The 21,541-nt window shown below is 42.6% G+C and overlaps 1 protein-coding gene across 7 annotated transcripts in view; it reads right to left on the reverse strand.

Moving 5' to 3' along the window:
- Positions 1-435: 435 nt before the first annotated feature.
- The window catches only part of GPRIN2 (G protein regulated inducer of neurite outgrowth 2), a 34,731-nt gene continuing 13,625 nt past the window's right edge, over positions 436-21,541 (reverse strand). Inside the window, exons 1-3 of one of the 7 annotated variants that reach the window (XM_054072046.1) lie at positions 16,987-17,267; positions 6,455-6,684; positions 436-3,340 (exon numbers count right to left, since the gene is read on the reverse strand). In XM_054072046.1, the coding sequence (XP_053928021.1) occupies positions 1,522-3,324 (1,803 nt within the window). In that variant the 5' untranslated portion in view covers positions 3,325-3,340; positions 6,455-6,684; positions 16,987-17,267 and the 3' untranslated portion in view covers positions 436-1,521. The other 6 variants (XM_054072044.1, XM_054072045.1, XM_009567508.2 and 3 more) reach the window with 6 other exon arrangements.

Below are 21,541 nucleotides of genomic sequence, written 5' to 3' on the forward strand. Positions count from 1 at the left end.
CTTTGTCCAGGAATTAAATTTTTATCTTGTACTACTCTGTAATTAAATTAATGCATCACAGCTGGAATTAAGAATTTCCTAGATGAGATTTTAAAGCTGTTCTAAGCACCAGGGGCTCCTGTTCATACACAAATATCAAGCAAACATGATGCAGACAGCCTGCCAACTTACTGGAACAAAACTCAAACCAAAACAACAACAGCATAACCACACACATTTAAAGAAAGAATGGATAAGCCCACAGCAGGAAGTTCTCTGACAGTGCAAGTTTTCCTTTGAGACAGAAATGCATGTTCCTCCTCTCTCTTTATAAAAAAAATAGCACATTCCTAGTTTCCTGAAGAACCTTAGACATTGACAAGAAGCCACATATGACACTGGAAATAATTATCTCAGTCACCTTGACAAACCTTTCAGAGCAAATAGGCCCTGCATTACAGCATCATAAACAGATTCTCACTGGGAAATTGTTCGCAAAGTTGCTTTTGGGAGAAAAGAAATCTTGAAGCTGCCCGTAGGACCACGGCACTCGGAGCAAATAGCCTTAGAGCTGTACTTTGGTGAAGAGACAAAGTCTCACTTCCAGGAGACATTTGACGTCAGCTCAGACAGGGAGCACAAGGCAAGCGCAGATTACCTGCAAACTATCGCCCACCCCTGGTTTACACTACGATAAAAAAGAACGACTGTTCAGAATAGATGTACATCAAAAGAACTCACTGGAAATTACCTTTAATATAAGCAAACCAAACCTGCTTATAATTTGTAGGGTATGATAGTGTGACAGACTAATCTGGACAGCTTTTGTTTTATGACTCTAGAACAAGCATTCGGTAAGTAATTCACATTACATGAGTCATCTTTGGTAATACTGTACATTTGTGTCAATCACTTGATAAACATTCTGGATATTTAGAGCAGAATTCACCGTAGCTATAAACTAATCTGAAAGTTGCAGGAGCATCCTCCGACTGCACACCAGCTTGCGAAGGGAAGAGATCAGGCTAGCTATATCCAAATGACTTGACGGAGTTATGTAGCAAAAGTTACAATTCTTGGTCTGTCTACACCGGTTTGTCATTTTGTCTACAGGTAAAGTGGGTTTACAGTCAGCATTATTATAAATTAATAGCAAAGTAGCTCCCAAAGAAACTTAAGGGAGTAGGATTGAAAGCTAAGAACTTTGATCAAAGCATCATGTTCTAACTTTGTTTTCTAACCCTAAATTATCAAAATACAGAAAAAAAAATCATCATTATTTTAAAAAAAAATGCATCATTTAGAAAAGAAGTCTCATTCCTTACAATACAGTTTCAAACTAACATAGAAAAGCAAAACCGTGCTACAATAAATAAAGTCAAGAGTCTTCAGATGGGTTCTTCCTTGCTTTGATGTGTATTTGAGGGTCACCGAACTTTTCCCACTTATCCTGAAGAGGATTATCCACGAGTACTGCATTAACACACAGGAATCAGCATTTATTCACATTCTAAAAGCAGCACAGCGGTCCTACAGCTGTGCTCACTCCACTGCAGTACTGGAACAAGTGCAACAGCTCGGATATCTCAGGGAATGCATCACTGTTCTAAATGGCCTTTTCTTCCCTGTTTTATCCGAAGATGGCTCCTCATGACTTTTCCCAGCCAGCTGAGCTGGCTCTGTCTGGAATTGTTCTATTTGAATCTCAAGGTGTTTTTGAATGGCTAACCCAAGGACTTCTGGATCCACAGATGCCCCGTACACTTCCCATGTCATTCCTTCATCATCCCATCTCACTTCATGTATTGGAGATTTGGGGGCTTCCAAGTCTTCCTCCAGGTTGACCTCTGGGAACACGTGCGAGTGGCCTTCTGCTGCTGCCGCTGGGCTTGTTGCCACAGATTTGCATTCCATGGTTGGAAGAGTTTGCACCTGGGCATCTCTACGCTCCAGAGGTGGTTTCAGTCCTTTGGTTAAATCATTCATAGAGGTCATAGTCCACATATCCTTAGTTGTCCTTACCACGCCTGTGCCTTGCTGGCTGCTGAAGGCAACAGAGGCAGCCCTCGTCTCTGGAGGAGCTCTCTCCTGCTGACCACAGTCTTGAGCATGTTGCGGTTGTTCTCCAGGAATGCTGCAGCACTTCAGGACCCTCTTGGCATCCAGGCCCGATTCGCTTACTGAAGAGACCAGCTTAGGATATGTCAGAATGTCTGAAGCAGAGAAGGAATGAAAATAGCCGGGTGCTTCCTGCTCTTTTCCTGACTCGCTAACCGAGCACACCAACCGCGGAACAAGTTGTATAGATGGTATGGGCAAAGAATGGCAATAGGCAGGGACGGTGGCATCTACTTTCATACAAGGGTCCTGCCTTGTATGACAGGACCTTGCAGAATTGTTATGAACCGTCATCACCATGGGCGAGTATTTAGAGTTTGGAATGTTGCCATAAGTCAGGCCACCATGAATAATCCCAGTGGCCTGACTGAACATTGTCCTGTTTGAGAAACCATTTCCAGGCATGTGGGGTCCTAGAACAGCAGCGTGAAGTGTTCCAGGATCGGTGTAAACAGTAGTATTACGTGGAATACCACTGCTGTCAAAGCTATTGGTGGGTACTCTTTGGTCTCTAGGTGGAACTGGAAGATGAGTCACAAGATTTTGATAGTGAGATATATTTTCATTCATTTCTGATCCATATCTCTGTGTTTGGAAAGACATCCTAGTCACTGGTGGACCATGCCTGCTGCTAGAATAGCTTAGGCTGGAATGAGTATCACTGGTTTCTACATAAGTGACATAAGTCTGCTGTTTGCAACTGCAAGTTAGATCTGAGCGGCTTCTCTGAAGGGCAGTTCCTGGTTCTCCCATTTCATACGTGCTTTGCTGGTGTACAATGCCAGCTGAAGGAACATTATCAACAGTGCTGCTCTTTACACACATCTTGGTGTCCCTTCCTTCCCAGGATGCTGGAGGCTGTTCAGTGACAAGAAAATGGTTTGTAGTCTTAGTTCTGCTCTGTGAATTCTCATCAGCTGACTGATAGATTGTGGGTTGGACCACTGATCCAAGTTCCGTCACCCCAGGCTGCGAGGACCATCCAGGACTTTGCACGCTCCTGGCATCACTCTTGTTTTCCAAGGTATGGCAGATGGTGCTACTGTGGCTTTTCTTCAGCTCCTGTTTCTTGCTTTGCCTTTCCTCTAAATTTGATTGCCCGGTGCAGGCCAGACTTGAGGAGCTCTTCGACAAGGCGTGACTGTTTACATTCAAGAGACTGTGACAAGAAGAACTTAGTGCATCCTGGTAGGAATGAGTGTGGAGCTGGTGGCTGTCAGCTGACATGGCAAAAAAGAGAGATCTGCGAGAAACAGTGGAGAAATAAAGCAATGTGAGAAGGAAATACATGCACTGAAAACTATAACCTCTATTGACTTTTTGCCTGGGAGGCCCCATCCCTGAAGGTGTTCAAGGCTAGGTTAGATGAGGCTTTGAGCAACCTGATTCAGTGGGAGGTGTCCCTGACCATGGCAGGTGATTTTTAAGGTCCCTTTCAGACAAAACTATTCTATGATTCCATGTAAGCCCATACTCACCTTCCGATCCTTGTAAACACTCAAGGTCAGGTTGGATGGGGCTCTGAACAACCTGATCTAGTTAGAGATGTCCCTGCTTCTGGAATGATGACCTATGAAGGTCCGTTCCAACCCAAAGCCCTCTTTGATTCACTGCCTCCAGGTCAAATACTGTGGGATATTTTGTTGTGTAGAAGTCTAGTGGAAGCCTCAAGTTCTCATTTTAGAGAGCTTTCACTTGTATGCACTCTATACACTCTGCCTGCCTACCAGGACTCATACAGAAACCTTCACGATTTCTTGTAAACTGAATCACTGAAATAAAAATGAACGTGGGGAACAAGAAAAGTGTGTACACGTGGTGGATAAAAACACTCTGCAAACGTAACAGGAAAGCTCTCTCATAGCACCAAGAGACCAGTAGCTGCAAGGCCTCGCATTCAAACCTCTCAGTGAGAAGATTTTGATATGTGATCCTTTTAATATGATATGTACAGGCTCAGAGTCATCTACCAACAAAACTGATAGAGAGCACGCCTTTTGCTCCATCCACAAACCAAGAGCTCCACTACTGATCTAGACAGCTATCAGTGCTTACACGTCCTTCCATTTTTGTGGTTAACTTTGGCAAGCTAATAGTTCAGGCTGCAATTTTCCCACCACCTGAAATCCACTTGCGTTGGCCTTTTCCCATAATGAAATTAAATTGAGCAAGGCATTAAAAAATAATAATATTTGCAATCACATTTTTGAGAAGCTTCTCATTGTGGGCTGTGTAGCAGGGACTTGTGATTTGCAGCAGTATTCTCTAGCATCAGAGTTTGCTCAGATTTGGACTGTATGCAGAAAAAAAGGCATTTTCCCCTCTTTCATGTGTGGTTTTTAGCTAGAAGGTAAGCTCATCACAGACTCCTCTGCACCAGTACGCCACAGCCTCTCTGGACTTCACGGGATGGTGGCACCTAGGGACGACAACACACAGGCATATTTTTTTCCAGGATCAGAATTTCAGATTCCTGGTTTAAAGGCACTGCTGAGTGCAGCAGCAGTCAAAAGCAACCGCTTCTCGTCCAGATGACCATCAATGTATTTCTGCATGTTTTTCAAAAGCCCTCACAAAATCTCACTCAACGCTTGGAAGAGAAGCAAGAACTGGGGAAGGTACAGTTTTAAAACACTTTGCTCATCTCCTCCAGCGTGTTATCTGTCCTGCAGCCACTTACACGTCTGGCTATGGTCCACCACATAGACTTCGAAGGAGTCAATAGGATTAAACACCAGAGCACAGGTGTCTGCAAGGTGAAGACCTTACATTTAATCTCTTTAAAAGATAACAGCTGCGAAGGCGTGCACACACACTGGGATGACAGAACATTTACTAATGGGAATCCTCAGTCATAAATATTGAGTCTCAGGTGAAAGGCAGCTTCAAATATATCCTGTAACAAAGGCTATGCAGGCTTCGAGGAGCTCTCTCACAAAGTTTACAAGGTTCAAATAAGTACTTGTAACACAGATACCAAGGCCTCTCTTTGCTTTCTTCATGCAGCATTTCTGCAGAAACCTCTGTAACTGGAAGAAGCGATGCAATTTGAGATAGATTCATCACCTGAATGTGAAGAAACACATTCAGATGAATGAAAGCATCCAAATATATTGTCATTACTGAAAACATCATCCAGTGTAACATCTGCAATGAAACTTACAAAGAAAATTCAGGTGATTTATTTTTACCCTGTTCATATAGACTCCAACTGCAGATAATTAAGACCAAACATGGAACAATGCCACATCTGTTACATATGTACAAATGCATACGTAATGTTATAACTAGCAGCTATCAACACCATTTGAACAATCTTTGCTCAGGCAGACCAGTGTTCCATGCTAGCATACTTGTAACAATTACCCTCTGACTTCTGCACCTTAAAAACAATGGGAACAATCATCAGTTAAGTAAAACAGCATCTCCCCTGACGCTTTATGATATAGTTAAAGATGGGGGAATAAAACGAAAAGAAAACAAAGCCCCATTCAGACAAAAATTCCTTTAGAATTTTTAGCAGTTTCCTATCATGTTGAAATCCAAAGTTATGTTTTCCCAGAGAAGCTGAACACCTCGCCATTTATAGTCTGCCCATTGCTCTCCCCCTCCACTCCCTGCTCCTTTTCCCCATTGTGGAATCACCTATGAGCCCCGACACAACCAGGACACTTTGCCCACCTGGCAAAGGCAGGACCCTGAGCCAGACTTATACATGCAGGGCTCGGCATGGAGGGTGATGGCTGCAGAGCAATCCAATATCTGCCAGACTTGGCCTTTCCTCACCTCTGCGACAGCCAGATGTTACCACAGCATTTCACAGTAGCACAGGTGAGCATGCAAGCGTGTCACAAACTACATCAGCTTGCTGACCTCTCCTCGCCCCTCACTACACCAAATCATCAGTCCAGCCACACAGATCACTAATGTCAGCAGAGGAAGGAAACGGAAGATGACTGTCCTCTGCAGAAACACAAACTTACTAGTGGGATAAGTTCAGAGCAACCCTGCACATGCTACGCCCTTCTCCCTGTGACTTTGGAAATGGAGATGGAGAGAGACTCGTTATCAGGGAGTGCAGTGATAGGATGCGGGGTGATGGTGTTAAGCTGAAAGAGTAGATATTTAAATGGAAGAAATTTTTTCCTGAGGGTGGTGTGAGGCGCTGGCCCAGGCTGCCCAGAGAAGTCGTGGCTGCCCCATCCCTGGAGGTGTTCAAAATCAGGTTGGATGGGGCTTTGAGCAACCTGATCCAGTGGAAGGTGTCCCTGCCCAAAGCAGGGAAGTGAAACATTTAAGCTTTTAAGGTCCCTTCCAACCCAACCCATTCTATGATTCTACGCAAGCCCATACCCACCTTCCCACACGCTCCACTTCACACGTGCGATGCTTGTACACAAACTCTCACGTGTACATCTACGTTCCTGCAGAGGAGACACGCTCTGCGTGTGCACGCACCAGAGCTGCTGTTCCGCCCACATGAGCTCATGCAGACTGCATCCAGCTGATGCTTCCCAGAAGGGGTTGAAGCAGGATGCCTGGATGGTTATACCAACTGATGTACTGGAGAGGGGCTGGTGGCAGGTACTGGGAATGGTGACACAAACTTCTTAAAAAAAAAACCTCACCAAAAACGCAAACATGGAACCTCTCCAATGTCATTGTCATGCAGTGCCATTGTATTTGGTGAATCAGCGAATCAGGAACAGATTACTCACGCGGAACATAGAGATAAACACAGCTGACGTAGTGGGTATTTAGGGACCTGAAGTGACTCTTTTGAGCATGTTGGGTGGAAAGGACTGCTTTGCTTAACTTTGCCTTTTAAAAACTAAATACATAATTTATAGGAAAGTAGTTTTATTCAACAATTCCTACTGTAGGTTCTGAGTTGATCTGCGAGATTTTCCTTTGGAAATTCAAAGGAAATCTGCACCTGAATACACAAACCAAAAACCAAGAATTTTGGGGCAGATACCTTGCTATGAATATATAGAAAATTGTTAGGCAAGCAGAGAAAGGATTAGGATAGAAATGGAATTAACATCCACTATTTTTGGCTTAGCTTCAGATAGCTTATGAGGGGATCTAGGCTGCTTTCACTAATTCCACTGAACTACTTTAAAGCAACAAATGTGTATTTTGCTGTGACTTATGATTAAAGTTGTGACCTATTTAATGCACCAGTAAATTTAGTCCCAAAATATTAAGTATCATGTACGTTACCGGCTGAAAGGCATTCACGGGCAAATTAACTACGACTCCAAAATTCTTCAATATTTTTGTATTCCATGCATGTACTTTTAATTACAATTTTACAACAAACACAACTAGATATCAAGTGGAATAACTCGTTACAGTCATGCCAATGTACAGAGCAAGCTTTCACATAAGATAATAATATCACATGATATTTCAGTATGATTGTATTTAACTCCTGCATTGTGTATTTGCTAGTGATTGTTTTTTTTCTCTGCATTGGCAGGCTTCAAAAGAGTGACAGGATAAAGAAAACATCCACAAAACAAATCACAGAATCATAGTGTGGTTTGGGTTAGAAGGGACCTTAAAGCCCATCCAGTTCCACCTCCCACTGGATCAGGTTGCTCAGAGCCTCATCCGGCCTGGCCTCGAACATCTCCAGGAATGGGCCGGCCACTTCTCTGGGCAGTCTGGGCCAGTGCCTCACAGCAAAATGTTTCTTCCTAATGTCTCATCTAAATCTCCCCTCTTTGAGCTTAAAACCATAAAATTTTAGCTTTCGTAACAAGGACAGTAACATGGGATATTTAACATAAGACAATGTGTTAATAAGAAGAGAAATCCAGCCACGCTTGCATTTCCTCCCACAAGCAAAGAAAAAAAACCTACAAAATGCCATAAAAGTATCACAGCTGCTGGATCTTTTATCCCAGGAAAGGATTTTTTATTTTGAGTAGTGTCTCAAGGAAAAATCTGCACCATAACTTAGTAAGCTGCAGGACACTGTCTATTGCTCTTTTGTAAGTACTCTGTTACTACAGGAACTAAAGATACTGCAAGACAGTATGAATTGCCTACTCATAAACAATACAAGTCAAACCACCTGAAAGGCATTGGCAAAACAGGATTAGCCATGGTAAAAAGCTTAGAGATTCAGGTGTCTGGGATTAGGGGGGTTTTGGTGGTTTTAATTGCTATTATATTTTGGTGAGGTATAAGGGAAAGGAATAAATATAGGTGTTATAATGGGGGAAGATATCAGGGAACTCAAGGAATGTCTCTAAGTTCTGTGAATACAAGTCTATCGATGCAACTACATTAGTATAGAACAAGGCTGAGACCGCAATTACTTAACCTTTAATCCATCATCTTCCTTTAGGCTTTCCATTTTGGAATAGCATTATAAATTAACTACACCTTGTTCAGTTCAATCTGCTAACGCACTCTTATAAATATTTTGGGTCATCTTCTATTTCCAAGCACCAAACAGATCTATGGGACAGACTGATCTGAGCATCTACAAATACCATCAGACACAAACAACAGACAAGTGTGTGCTGTGTATGGAAGTGAATGGGATCATTTTCCTGTTCCAGACCACTAAATGCAGCAGTAACAGCAGTGCATGTCACCAGGACCAGACTTCATTTGAAGGAGAAGAAAGAGAAGTACATTTGACAGGCTAGAGAGCACAAGAACAGAAGCGTTGTGACACTCAGTGCGTACAGAAAAAGCATAGAACGTGTATTTTATGTAGATGTAAGCTGGCAAGTCACAGCTTTGCTTTTTCTGTTAATTTGCACTTTGTCTATCACACTTTTCTACAAGGCTTTTTCTTTTCCCTATCTGAAGCTGAGCACAATGAACAGATGTGTCTCTGCATTGACTGGCAATCAGATGAAAAAGAATGAGTCCCGTTGTTACCGAGCAACCCTCAGCTGTCTGCTTCCTGAGGACCCAGGCAGAGACCCCTTCCCCAAACACGGAGGTTACCATGGGTAGCCTGGTTACCAGTGGCCTTGCTAGGGATAACAAAATAGTTGCCACGTCAGAAAGTGAGTAAATTCAAACATTTGTCGATACTTTCATCTCAAGGCAGAATGACAAGGCCATTGTGTCCACAATTATCCAAACAGTGTAAGAAAAGTCACACAAGAGGATGTGCATTTGCTTTTAAGAAACAGCTGAGGCAGCCAACAGCCCCAGTAGAGTCTGAGCTAGGAAAGCAGAGCTGGCAACTCTAAATTCTGGAATGAAAAAGGCTAAAAAGAGAGTGCCATGAGAGAAGAGCCAGAGAAGGATGAACCAAAGACTATTCCAATGACAACATGAATTGTATTCCTAGGGAAGTGGAACACACATGGGGCTGTAAATAAATTATTGGGAAACCAATGCAGGGTGCACTCCGTCACAAGGGAAGCATGTGTAGGGATGCAGTCCTAACACAACCACATGATGCACTACGCGACTATGTGTCCTCTTTGCCACCTTTCTTTATTTAAATGTCTGTTCCAGAAATAACTAGAGATCTTTTTTTAGACAAAAAGTTATAAGCAAAACATTACTCCCACGATGTGCACATAGACCTACTGCAGTGTACAAGCTGCACGGGAATACACCATAAGCTAAAATATGAGATACTGTACAGTCATATTTGATGGTCACTGTTAGTATTTGACAGCTCACTCCTTTAAAGCTTGTCTCTTCAGTCAGAAGACTAAAAATGTTTTCATTACAAGTGAAATACACTGATATGGTCATGTAATCAGTTGTTTTCAGCAGCTGGGTCTTTAAAAAAACTCATCAAATATTATTACAGCAGGCAACACTGACCTAGAGTCACACTCGGAGTGAACAGCGTGTGCCTACAGAAGTGGTACATTAATGTAATTGCCTTGCTGGTTTAAGCAGAACAGAATTATGCAAAATGAAACTGTTAATTCAGCTGCCAGGCTTATACTGTTCAGAATTGCTGGCTACTGATGTCCACTGGCAGTACAAAAGTCCTGGGAGAAAAGCATTTCATAATTTCTTTAGGAATTAATCTTTAATGCAAAAAAAATTGCAGTGACGTCTCTACATTTGGATTTATTTCTGATGGACAGACACTAGCGAACCTTTTCTTCTTCACAGCAGAGGATCAAATCCTATTCCATCATGTCCAGTTTGGAGGGGACAGGGTCAGCCTGGTATTGAATGTCTCATCCTCCTCAGAACTCCCTTTTTGGGTCCACTCTTCTGTCCTGAACAGACCACCGCCAAAGCAAACCCAGCCTCCTGGAACTCTGCAAAACCACATGGCCATGGCTTGCTCAGCCACTCAGAGGCCCGGCTCCACAAACTGTGTCTGACATAGTTACCTGTGAAGCGTCATGAACTGAAAACCAAAAGCACACTTACAGCCTGCTTCCAATCTCACAGCTACATCTTAATGCGACCTTCACAGAAGCCAGCAGTTCGCATATCCAACAAACTCCACCTAAACTGGCTAAGTTATTAAAATATCTACTTGTCAATTCATAGAATCATTAAGGTTGGAAAAGACCTCTAAGATCAATTCTGTCAGCCCAACACCATCGTGCCTACTAAATATGCCCCACAGTGCCATGTCTACACGCTTTTTGAACACCTCCAGGGATGGCGACTCCACCACTGCCCTGGGCAGCCTGTTCCAGGGCTTCACCGCTCTTTCAGCAAAGAAATTTTTCCTAATATCCAGCCTAAACCTTCCCTACTTCACCTTGAGGTCATTTCTTCTCATCTTATTGCTAGGATACTTGTGCTTAGTAGAAAATATTCGAATAATCATTTTTGCTTCTTGCTTGAAAGCGCAATAGCAACAGTTAGAGGGAAGATACGAACTCGGCTTGGCTCAACCTCCCTGCCCTATGGATATCCCAGCTTCAACTTCAGGATTTAGTAGTTAATTACTTTTGAATACAAGGGCAAGGAGATGCTCCACGCTGACAAGCGAATGTGCATCTGACACCTAAAGCTCTGTGACACAATCTCTGCGAGTCAAGGGACAGTTTGGGGGGTGTGCTCAGTGCTGGCTGGAAGGAGGTGGCCCAAGTGCAGAGCTCAGCCTCCCAGAAAAACCCACTCGCTTGGTCTCAATGTTATGCTGACAGAGATCAAAGCTTTATAACTAATTATGGTGTCAGACAAAGCAAGTTCAAATCTGCCTCCAAAATACTGACTAGATACAACTGCAGGTACAATAGCTTTTCATGTTCACATATCATCATTAATAGAAGAATGACTATTTCTATAGTGGCATCAAACAGGAATAATGGTGACATAAACAAAAGTCACAATAATCTGAATAATCTGAATTTCCATCAGGATGAAGGAAGATAATATCTACAGACTGAAAGATGCCCCACCAAAACCGTCAAAGATGGTTTATTCTTCTGCATCTAATAGTTACATCTCCTTCTTGCCTAAAAAAACCTGCCAACTTATCTAGCAAGACTTAGTAATTTACCCTCATTTCTTGTTCCCTTGTTTTTCCCTGCACAAGGCCTACAAGAAAATTTAATTCTTTATTTAAGTGACAGTAATTAGAAAGAGGAAACAATTGCCTTCTAAGTCTGTCTGTGCTCAATGAAATACTGCATGACCTTGAGGAAGTCACTCACTTTGTGACTCAGTTTACTCATCTGTGACTCATGGATTAGAAACTGAAGCCGCTGGTATAGGTTTTTAAAGGCTTAATTTGTGACTGCAGAGCACTCTGAAGTCCCAGAATGAAAGCTATTAAACATAAGGCATTGAGAAGAATGTATTCTGGCCCTTCTTTTGTAATATTTGCTTTGAAAGAAATAAGTGGAGCAACTCTATGTTAAATTCTTGTTGCAGAAAACTATCTTACCGGTACAGTTCAGATGCTATCCAGGCCCCAGAAGCATCTCTTTAAAGCACTGCCTCCCCAGCTTCCCAGCATCAAGTGAGGATGAATAATCCTACGGATTTCAAATACGCAAAACCAGTATTAAGAGAATCTCTCAAATTAGGTGTCATATCCATGTACTGCATATATAATATGTATGCTAATGACATGCATTATTATATACGCATATGGTATGTTAAGTAGCAATGATTTATTGTAAGTAGATTCATGATCTCTTTATAAGCAGAGCTGCCACAACTGCAGACCACGTTGCCCAGCAGTGCTGCATACACCGACAAGCTTTTATTTACTATGATGAACTTTTCATGAAAATCTCTCTTGCAGAGAGAGATTCTCTGAAAAATTTAAGTCTTCAGTTCACACTGTGAGCTGTCTCTTATAGATCTTGAAGCTGGAAAAGAACTGGCAATCTCTATCCAGAGGGATGAGCAGGGCTGCGTGCATATAGTCAAGTGAGTACTGAAAAGGACTAAGACCATGACTCTCTAATCAAGTTTCTTTATGCTGCTAAAAGTTCCTGTTGTCTGACTGTAATATAAGTTAGATTTGAAAGTATATAAACAAAGAATGCCTGAGGAACTAGGAAGAACAAGTTTCCTTTTCAAACTTGTTATGTCACTATAAGTAACAGTTATTGTGTCAAAGCACGGTGTCTCTCTCTCAAAAAGGCAACTGTCCCAATTACTCTGTGGTCTAATCAGACTTATGTGGGAAACTGTTCTCCATGCTTCTCAGCAAACATCTGAAAGGGATGAAAGCATCTCTACTCTCTCAGGACTGAGAGAAGGAAAACACTAGAGCTTAGCTGGAGGAGAGCTCATGCTCACAAGATGCGATCCAAAGCATGTTTGACACCAGAGACCTTAAAGGGAGAAAAACCAAGACCTAGTAAAGCAGCAGACAAAAGCTTGCAAATGTTTGTCTTCCACATGAACTTCCTCAAGAACACTCTGCTCTATGTAAACAAGGAAGTTTCCCCTCCTCTTGGCTAATCTCAACCACAAAAATAGCCACAGAAGTCTCTACTTGCTTATTAACATTTAATAAGGCCAGAAACACAAAATATTGGGGTAAATTTGGAACAACTCAGGAACTGCAAGACAATGCAGGTTCCTCTCATCACCAGGGTAGGGGAAGATCCCACCTGTATGACACGGACAGCTTTAAGCATCATCTGTTAACTGCTGGCAACGAGATACTGATTGTAAAGAATTAAGTCTCTATTAAAGGATTTCTTTGCTTTTCAAATGTTGGTTTGACCATATTCAAGATCCAAGTGCACAAAGCCCTAAGGAATCTGATCTGACCTCACAGCTGTCTCTGCTTTGCACAGGAGGCTGGAATAGATGAGTGCCCAACATCCCTTCTGAGCTGAATGTTTCAATGATTTTTTTTCTTTAATTGTTTTCATAATTTTGTGCTTTTATCTGTTATTGCCCCATGAGCAGTTTTCATAGAGCTTCTCATCCTGAGCCTCAAAAGAAGCAGGGATGTGCAACCAGTTTGGAATATTAAACTATTCGTTTAAACAGTGGAACCTGTACCTGTTACTAAATGAAGCCAACCAGGAATGACTTTTGAATAGAACCACAAATGATTCCTGTGTTCTACAAAGTGATACATGTGAAGGAGGCAGTGAACTCCAGAAATTTCTGTCCTATCTGTTAGCACCTTTCTTGTTACTAGATCAACAAAAGCACATCACCCCTTCTGCAGTCCAGAGGCCATAGAGAACCAAATAAAACTGTTACAACAAGATGTGTCTTTTTGTGTGACAACATTTCAGGACTTACTCATCCACCATGTTCAGGCACAAATGCTGAACTAGATGTTGAACTTAATGATCCTTGTGGGTCCCTTCCAACTCAGGTCATTCTATGACTCTGTGAACTTCCCCAGCAGATTCTTTGCAGAAAGCAATACAATAATTTTAAATATCAAAAAAAAAAAATATCAAGTTTAGAAGAATTAGAGTTGCTTTGTGCATTCATCTCTCCAATTTATGTCAGGTTTCCTTAGTTTGAGCTGAAAAGGAACTCAGACCATCCAGTTCAGCTCAGATGAACTGGGTTCTGTCAGCCTTATGCATTGTTGACTAGAATAAAGCTCTGCAAGTCAAATGAAGGTCTTACAACTGCTCAATCCCATTAACCTTCATTTGCACACTCAGATGTGCCCTTACTAAAGCTTAATTAGCAAACATTCCTCAGATGGAGAAACACTCCTGCTCATTTCTTTGTTTTTGTATTAAATCCACAGTGCGCAAGAGTTAAGCCATAATTTCAGAAGACACTACTTTAAAGACGCACACAAGGCAGTTTAAAGGTGATCTTTTTTATGATGCTTCTTTTGGTGCAGAGTGATGCCTGGATATAACTCACATGCTTAATGCTCACACTTGACACTACACTAGCAAACCTGGCTGATGTCAACTTCACTTAATTTCCCTTGCTCTGAGTATATATACCTAAGTAGCCCTAAAGGGATTTTTTTTTTTTTTTGTGGTTCCTGTTGCTAAAGGTAATTTTTCTGTGTGGGATTTTATTCTGAAGAACTTCAACAGCTTTTGTAACGGAAAGAGACCACCTTTTTCCACACCATCCACACAGGAAACAGAAGATACTCATAAAGGACAGTTCTTAACATGCATATGAACTATCAGCTGCAGAGCTTTAGATCAATTCAATAGTTATAAAGCATTCACACATAATATCATGTCAAATGTTATTAACCAGAGAATGGCTCATTTAACATCTCAGTTCTCTGCCTTCTCATTGTATCCCTCATGCAGATATTCCTGATCACTGTATTCCAACACTTATTTTCATTCTCCTCCCTGTTTTTGCTTTTACAAGATCTCTCTCTCACCACTGAAATGTTTCCCCGCACTCCCCTCGGAATAAAAAAAGACTATTATGAGTTTGGATGATTGGGATCTCCCAGAATTTTAATAGCCCAAAGAGCAGTGTTTTCACAAACGATACCGTGTATGTGTACAGCTCTACAGTTTACCGTAGTTTAAAAGCTCTTATTACTATACGATAAAACAACAGGAATTAACCAAAGGGCCAGAAGGGACCACTCAAGTACACTCCATCCTCATTTTAAGACATTAACAGTAGGCAGAAGGGCTGGAGAACTCAGCCTCTTTCATCTCCAGAATTGTTGCTGAAGGACGAGGGCTTTGCTGCTGTTCCCACAGAACTCAACAGCCTGCAGACAGGTGCACCGTCGTCTCACCGTACAGCAAATACCTCTGATCATCTATAGTATTTTAAAGCTATGCCCAATTTACCCTTTGTCATTTCCCATAACAGAAAGAAAATTAAACTTCAGAACTATAACGATCATCAATAACAACTTCTGTCCGTTTCACCCTCCCTCGTACAATCTTATTTTTCAAGTGTATTTTGAATATGTATAGTTGACCACTATACATATAAGGAAAAATGTGGATCAGACGTGGTTATCTAGTGGGGAATCATCACATTGGTTATTATAAACGGACCCAGGCATCACACAGCAGTTTACGCTCATGTTGTTTGTGCAGCCCTAGGTAATTGCCAGATACACTGAACTGCAATTGCAGCTCTGTCTAACAGACAGTGCAGATAAAATGTCTGGATGGTAAAAAATCAACAAAATCCCATAATCAGAGATAAGTGTTTTACAGAGTAACTGAGCCATGACAAGAAAACATGAAACTCTCATCTAATCCGCCCTCATAAATGAAACCTTCCCCAAACCTTATTCTTTTACACAAAGACTCAACGCAGAGCTCTTTGAACTTGGATCTTATCACAAACATTGAACCATATGCTTAACCTTAAACATGCAAACAACTATTTGAAAGCTTTAATCAATGCCTCGCTACAAGGAAATTACTGATATTTTTGTATCAGATGATTACTTTGAAGCATGAGTCACTGGAAAAGAGATAGATTTTGATCTTTATGCGGTTGATCTTATTAATGCACAAGATCAACATCTTATGAAATGTATTTATCTAATGGTTATCTTTCCAGTCACCTTTCATGCTTGGAGTTCTCAGAACAGAAATAATTGCTTACTCTCTCCCTCCCTCTTAAACCTCTTCCCCTAAAATCCAGAAGAGCATCAGCACAAATTCTTACTTTTAATCAAAGGAGTTTATAGACCACAACATATACACAAAGCACTCTTCTAATTTGTTTTCTGATTTAAAACACGTACCCTAGTGACAACAAAAAGCCGAGCCAAATCAAATCTCTGACTTCGGAAAAGACATGTTTCAGTTTAAAAGAAAATTGTATTCATCATTCTAAATAGTGATTTATCATTTACCTGGGAAAGAAGAGCGTAAAACAAAGCTGATATGCAGAAGGTACTGAAATATTCCTCAGGTTCTCTCTAGTGCTGGATATTAACTTCTTAGAAATTAACAAAACATGTGGTACACACGGTGGAAAAAACAAGGGAAACCATTCTCCAGCAGATTAGTACTAAGAGGTAACAATATAAAGCGATACAATTTACTCATTGTTTTAGTATCAAAACCCCAACATACACACAAAAGATAACCAAAAAGCATCTTCGTAAACTTGCAGTTGTGCAGAGGAATAAGATGAATGGGATTATGGTTTTTTTTTCTCCCCAAAGAAACAGTGACAAGTATATTCTAGAAACACTTGCTAAAAGACAAATACATACACTGGCACAACCCCCCACACACACACCTTCTGCAGAACCACGGTACATTCAATTAAAGCTCCAAGTCATAGTTACCATCATTTTAGTACAGAGAAAACTGCAATTTCCTGCGCTTTTCAGTCCAGCTCTCAACCCCCTGCTGCCAACACAGCACTTACAGAAGCCTGGGTCTGTCTCTGTGCAGCTCCTCTCCCTTCCCCTCATCTGCTTTGTGACTCTCCGAGAGCTGCTGGCAAAACAGAGAGGGTTCGGTGTCCTTACAGGAGGCAAGAGAACGGGCAACGCATGACTTCGGTGGTCCTTACCTTCCCCCTACTCAGAGTCTGCACATCCAGCTTCCCCGTCCAGGTTACATGGAGGGGATATAAAATAGATGCTTAGAAAGCCAAAAGAGTTCAGATTTCCTTTAGAAACTGGGCTCCTTGATCCGCCTGATGCTGTTGACACTAAGGTGAGCATATGACAAGGGGAAGGAGGAGGGATTGTTAGAGAGCATCAAAGGCAGGAGACTGGGAGATGGGGTTTCCTCTGCCTAGACGTGACGCTCCTTCCTGCCTACCCCCTTGGCTGGAGAAGAAATAAAATGGAGCCTGGGAGGGAGGGAGGGAGATAATCCTGCGGCTTCAGCTGATTATAAAAACTAGGCCTGTGCAGAGCCAGTGATGCCGCCAGAGGAGCACAGGGAGGGGAGGCAAAGAGGGGCAGGAAGAGGAGGAGCAGAGAGGGAGGAATAGAAATGATAAGGGAAAAGGGTAATTATAGAAGGTATACAAAGGAACTGGCACCTGGGCTAAACCGCCCTGGATGTGTTCATGTTCCTATCCTCATATAAATGCGAAATCTCCAGTACGAAGCACCCAGTGCTTCCAGTAATGTGGAGTAACCAAAAAAGCACCCCCAAAACCCAGACCTCAGAGTGCATCAGTTGTACAGGCATGGACTGAGCACAAAGATCTCCCAAAGGACTGAAAAGAGCAAGACTGTTTGTGCTGAGTAGGGAGAAATGGAAAAGCAGCATGCTACCCACACTTATCTAGTTTGTCACGGGCAGGACACAATTTAGAACAAATTTTCTATCGGAACTCATTTTCCAGACCCTGTTTCCGCTGACTTAAACAAAATCTTAGTTGAACCAGAGTGACTTTAAAAGAGCACGTGTCAGCACACACATCTGCGTGCCCGCAGCCGTGGCCTCAGTTGCCCTTCCACAAGTCCTACCCTCCCTCCCACAGGCAGTTTTGGGCTCACAGCTGCCCCCCTCCCCGCATCCAGCTTCACTGACGCACCCCGCGGGGGATCCCCAACCCGCAGGAAGCCGCAGCTGCTCTGGCCCTCGCTGCATGCAGGTGTGAAGGCAGCACCGTGCCCTCACACGCAGCCTCACACTCAGGGGCTCTCCCGAGGACACTGGCAGGGTGCTGAGGATGCTGCTCTTGAGCATCTCGCGTCCCATCCTCCTCCAGCAGGGAAATCCTGCCTTGAGGACCCAGGCATCCAGGTCCCTCCGAGCTGCCAGGTGTGATCCATGGTGCACTGGGGGAATGTTGAGTCTTGCCCTCATCTGTGGTGACCCATTTCTGTGAAGAATCTCACCTTTATCAGCGGCCTCACTCGGTCTTTTCCCAAGTGCTACTTCTTGTCCCTACGTTGCAAGCTGCTTTTATTTCCTTCTGGCTTATTCCCCTCCATTTACAGCTTCCCAGAGGCAGGCTGACGGTGGAATCCCTGATGGGGCAAAGAGAAGGATACCAAAATATCAGAAAATAACCCTTTCAAGTCCTCCTTCTTTCTGTTCACACCTTTCCCGTAAAACACAACATTCTCACTTTGTTCCCAAGTCATCGCTCAGTACCCTCGATCATGCCTAGCTCAGCTGGGAAAGGGCAACCAAGCCCCCTCCTCCCGATGCTTTTAGGAACACAAGGTTTCTCCCTCAGTCTTCAAAATAGGCTGCAAACCCAGCCATTTCCTATGTGCTGCCAGGCTTTGTTCCCAAGCCCACCCTACACACTCACTAAGCAATTTCTCCTTGGGCTACAGGTCAGGAAGCATTTCTGGGGTTAACAGTCACACAGGGATTAGCAGGGGCTTTCCAGCTGCTGTATTTGACTTGCCATGTTTATTACAGCAATGAAGCAGAGTAGGCACTTGAAGTTAGCTGTTTGTGCTGACTTTGTGCATCTTTACTGCAGGTCCGGAAATGGAAACTCGTCAAGCCCATCCCCTCCCATCTTATCAGCGTTCCTGGCAGCCCAGGATCATGCCCAGGCAACTCTCCTCACAGTGAGATAGGACTGCAATGGTGCTGCAGGGAAAGGACAACTCTACAGCATTTTGGTTCCTTTTTTATTCCAGCAAAATACCTTTGGGTGACATAATAAGAGACACTCCTGGCACTCATAGTTATTCCAACATTGTTCTATGGGTGCCAGCAACCGGCTGTGGAAAAACCCTGCATATGACCGTTCCAGTCAAATGCATCTTCCAAACTTGTCCCAAGATGCACAAATTATGTTCTAAAAACTTATCAAGGACACAATGTGAGGATGATATTGCATTTCTCTTTAAACTCTCTACAGGAGGCAGGTGCATAGCTCTCTTGTCCTGGATTTGCTATGTCCAACAAGGTTGACTGTTTTCACTAGAAGTATCAAAAGGTGCTTCCTAAAAGAACTTGTACATCAACAGGTTACACATCTGGGCATCCCTAACAATGCCATTGGCATATAGCTTTTTAATTTTACCTTTAACGAGAAAAGGTATAATGATAGATGAGGCTTTGAGAAACCTGATCCAGTGGAAAGTGTCCCTGTCTATGATGGGTGGTTTGGAAATGGATGATCTTTAAGGTCCCTTCCAACCCAAACCGTCCTGTGGTTCTATGATTCTGTATCTCCAGTCCAAATTTGGAGCATTTATTCTATATCTTTCTTTAACAAAGCTGACAGAGGAAGCAGAGAAGTCAATAGCCTACAGATACATTAGGCTAACTCCAGACATTGTCGATTGATTTCTTTTGGGAAGAAGGGAAACATTACTTTCTGACAGAATTTTTGCTGAACAGTTCTGCCACTGTTGCTCAGTCAGACTAGGGATTCATGTTTCCCAAGAACTCCACCCAGGGTTTAAACAAGCATTAATGCATTTATCTTCATGAAATAAATGTCTCACACCCAGCCACGGAAAAGAGCTTTCAAAATTACTATGATATTTACTATTTGGGTGCTTGAAGATCTGAAGAAAGCAAGACACCAGCCCCGTGACGTTCAGTCATCCCATGTGAGGACAGGCAGTTAGCTCCGCTTGTCTGCTGAAGAGGAGAACCACCAGGCAGAGCTGTCAGACCCACAAGCCAGTTTTTGACACCTCAGCTGCCATCCAGGTTATCCGGGCTTCTAAATTAAAGAGAGAAGAAGCACAATGGGAAAACCATCCTATATCTTGGTTCCCCCATGTGGAGAAGAAGGCTCTGCACTGTTTCCTTCCCGTTTATAACCCTATAGCCTGGATGCTCGTAGTAATTTTTTCATGCCAGGCAGGGTGATTTGGACCTGCTCAGGCTGCAACCGCTGAACTCCTCCATCAGCCTTGGATCCCCTGAGCTCTGCTGCTGGCAGAGCTGCTCTTTGAGGCAGCAGGTCCAAGTGCCCCTGGGGGGAGAGTGCCCTGCTGGAAAATCCTTTTTGAGCCAACTCACAAAAACTCTGCTTCCATTTGTTTATCTATCTCTGTCTAGCGGCTCTCTTTGCAAAGCCTGGAAGGCTGATATTTGCTGTCTGTTGATTCAAAGCCACTTAAAGCCAGTGAAACCACACCTGCAACCGGGCTGATTTTAGCTTAATGCATTGCTGGAATATGTTCTAGTAAACAACAATAATGTAGCCCTCCAGGAACCATTGTGCTGTCTTGTGAGTAACCCGAATGTCATCTGCCACAGCCAATCTGGATCAGGTCTTGGATATTTCCTTTGTAAAGTATTTCTGAAGATTAACAGCCCTTTAGCACAGTCTGAGAGAGCCTTTAAGATAATAACTAATGCCAAACTTAACTTTCACTATGCATCCAACCAGTCAGAAGCTCTCCACTCTGCTGCTAGTCCCTTACTGAAACTGGCACTTCGTATGCAGTGCCCGGTGTTCAGGCTTTCCTTATGCTCAGATACCTAAAATAATTCCAGTCAGTCCCATATAGGAGCTAGCAGAGCAAAGGTTTTCATGCAACTTAAGGCAACTCAATGCATTTGAGACTGTTCAAAAGTATTAAAATTCACCATGACCTTCCATTTGATGCAAGAAGCCAAATTATTGCTAACATCATATTTCACAAAGAAAGCAATTATTAGATAAGCAATATCACAAAAATTTCTAAGTAAATTTTAGATAAATGTGCAACAGCAGTAATCCAAATATAGTTTACAGATAGAATCCATCTTATCACATGTTAACATTCTACTTAAGCAGCCAATGCCATTTATGTATAAAAGCTTAGCTTATTAAAAATATCTGCAACTCTAAACCATAATCTGATGTATAGGAGTTATTGTATTTCAGAAATTGAGCTCTTCTCAAATTCTCAGGCCCCCCGGTACTGAGTGACTAAAAACCAGACCCAGAAAGTAGTGTTTAGATCTAAAAACCCTCAGAATCATGACCTACATCTGCTGCCATTTCATAGAATCATAGACTGGTTTGAGTTAGAAGAGACCTTAAAGCCCATCCAGTTCCACCCCCTGCCATGGGTAGGGACACCTCCCACAGGATTGGGTTGCTCAAAGCCCCATCCAACCTGGCCTTGAACACCTCTGGGCAACCTGTGCCAGTGCCTCACCACCATTGCAAGAAAAAAATTTCTTCCCAATAT

This window comes from Cuculus canorus, chromosome 7 (assembly GCF_017976375.1).
Source record: "Cuculus canorus isolate bCucCan1 chromosome 7, bCucCan1.pri, whole genome shotgun sequence".
NCBI lineage: Eukaryota > Metazoa > Chordata > Aves > Cuculiformes > Cuculidae > Cuculus > Cuculus canorus.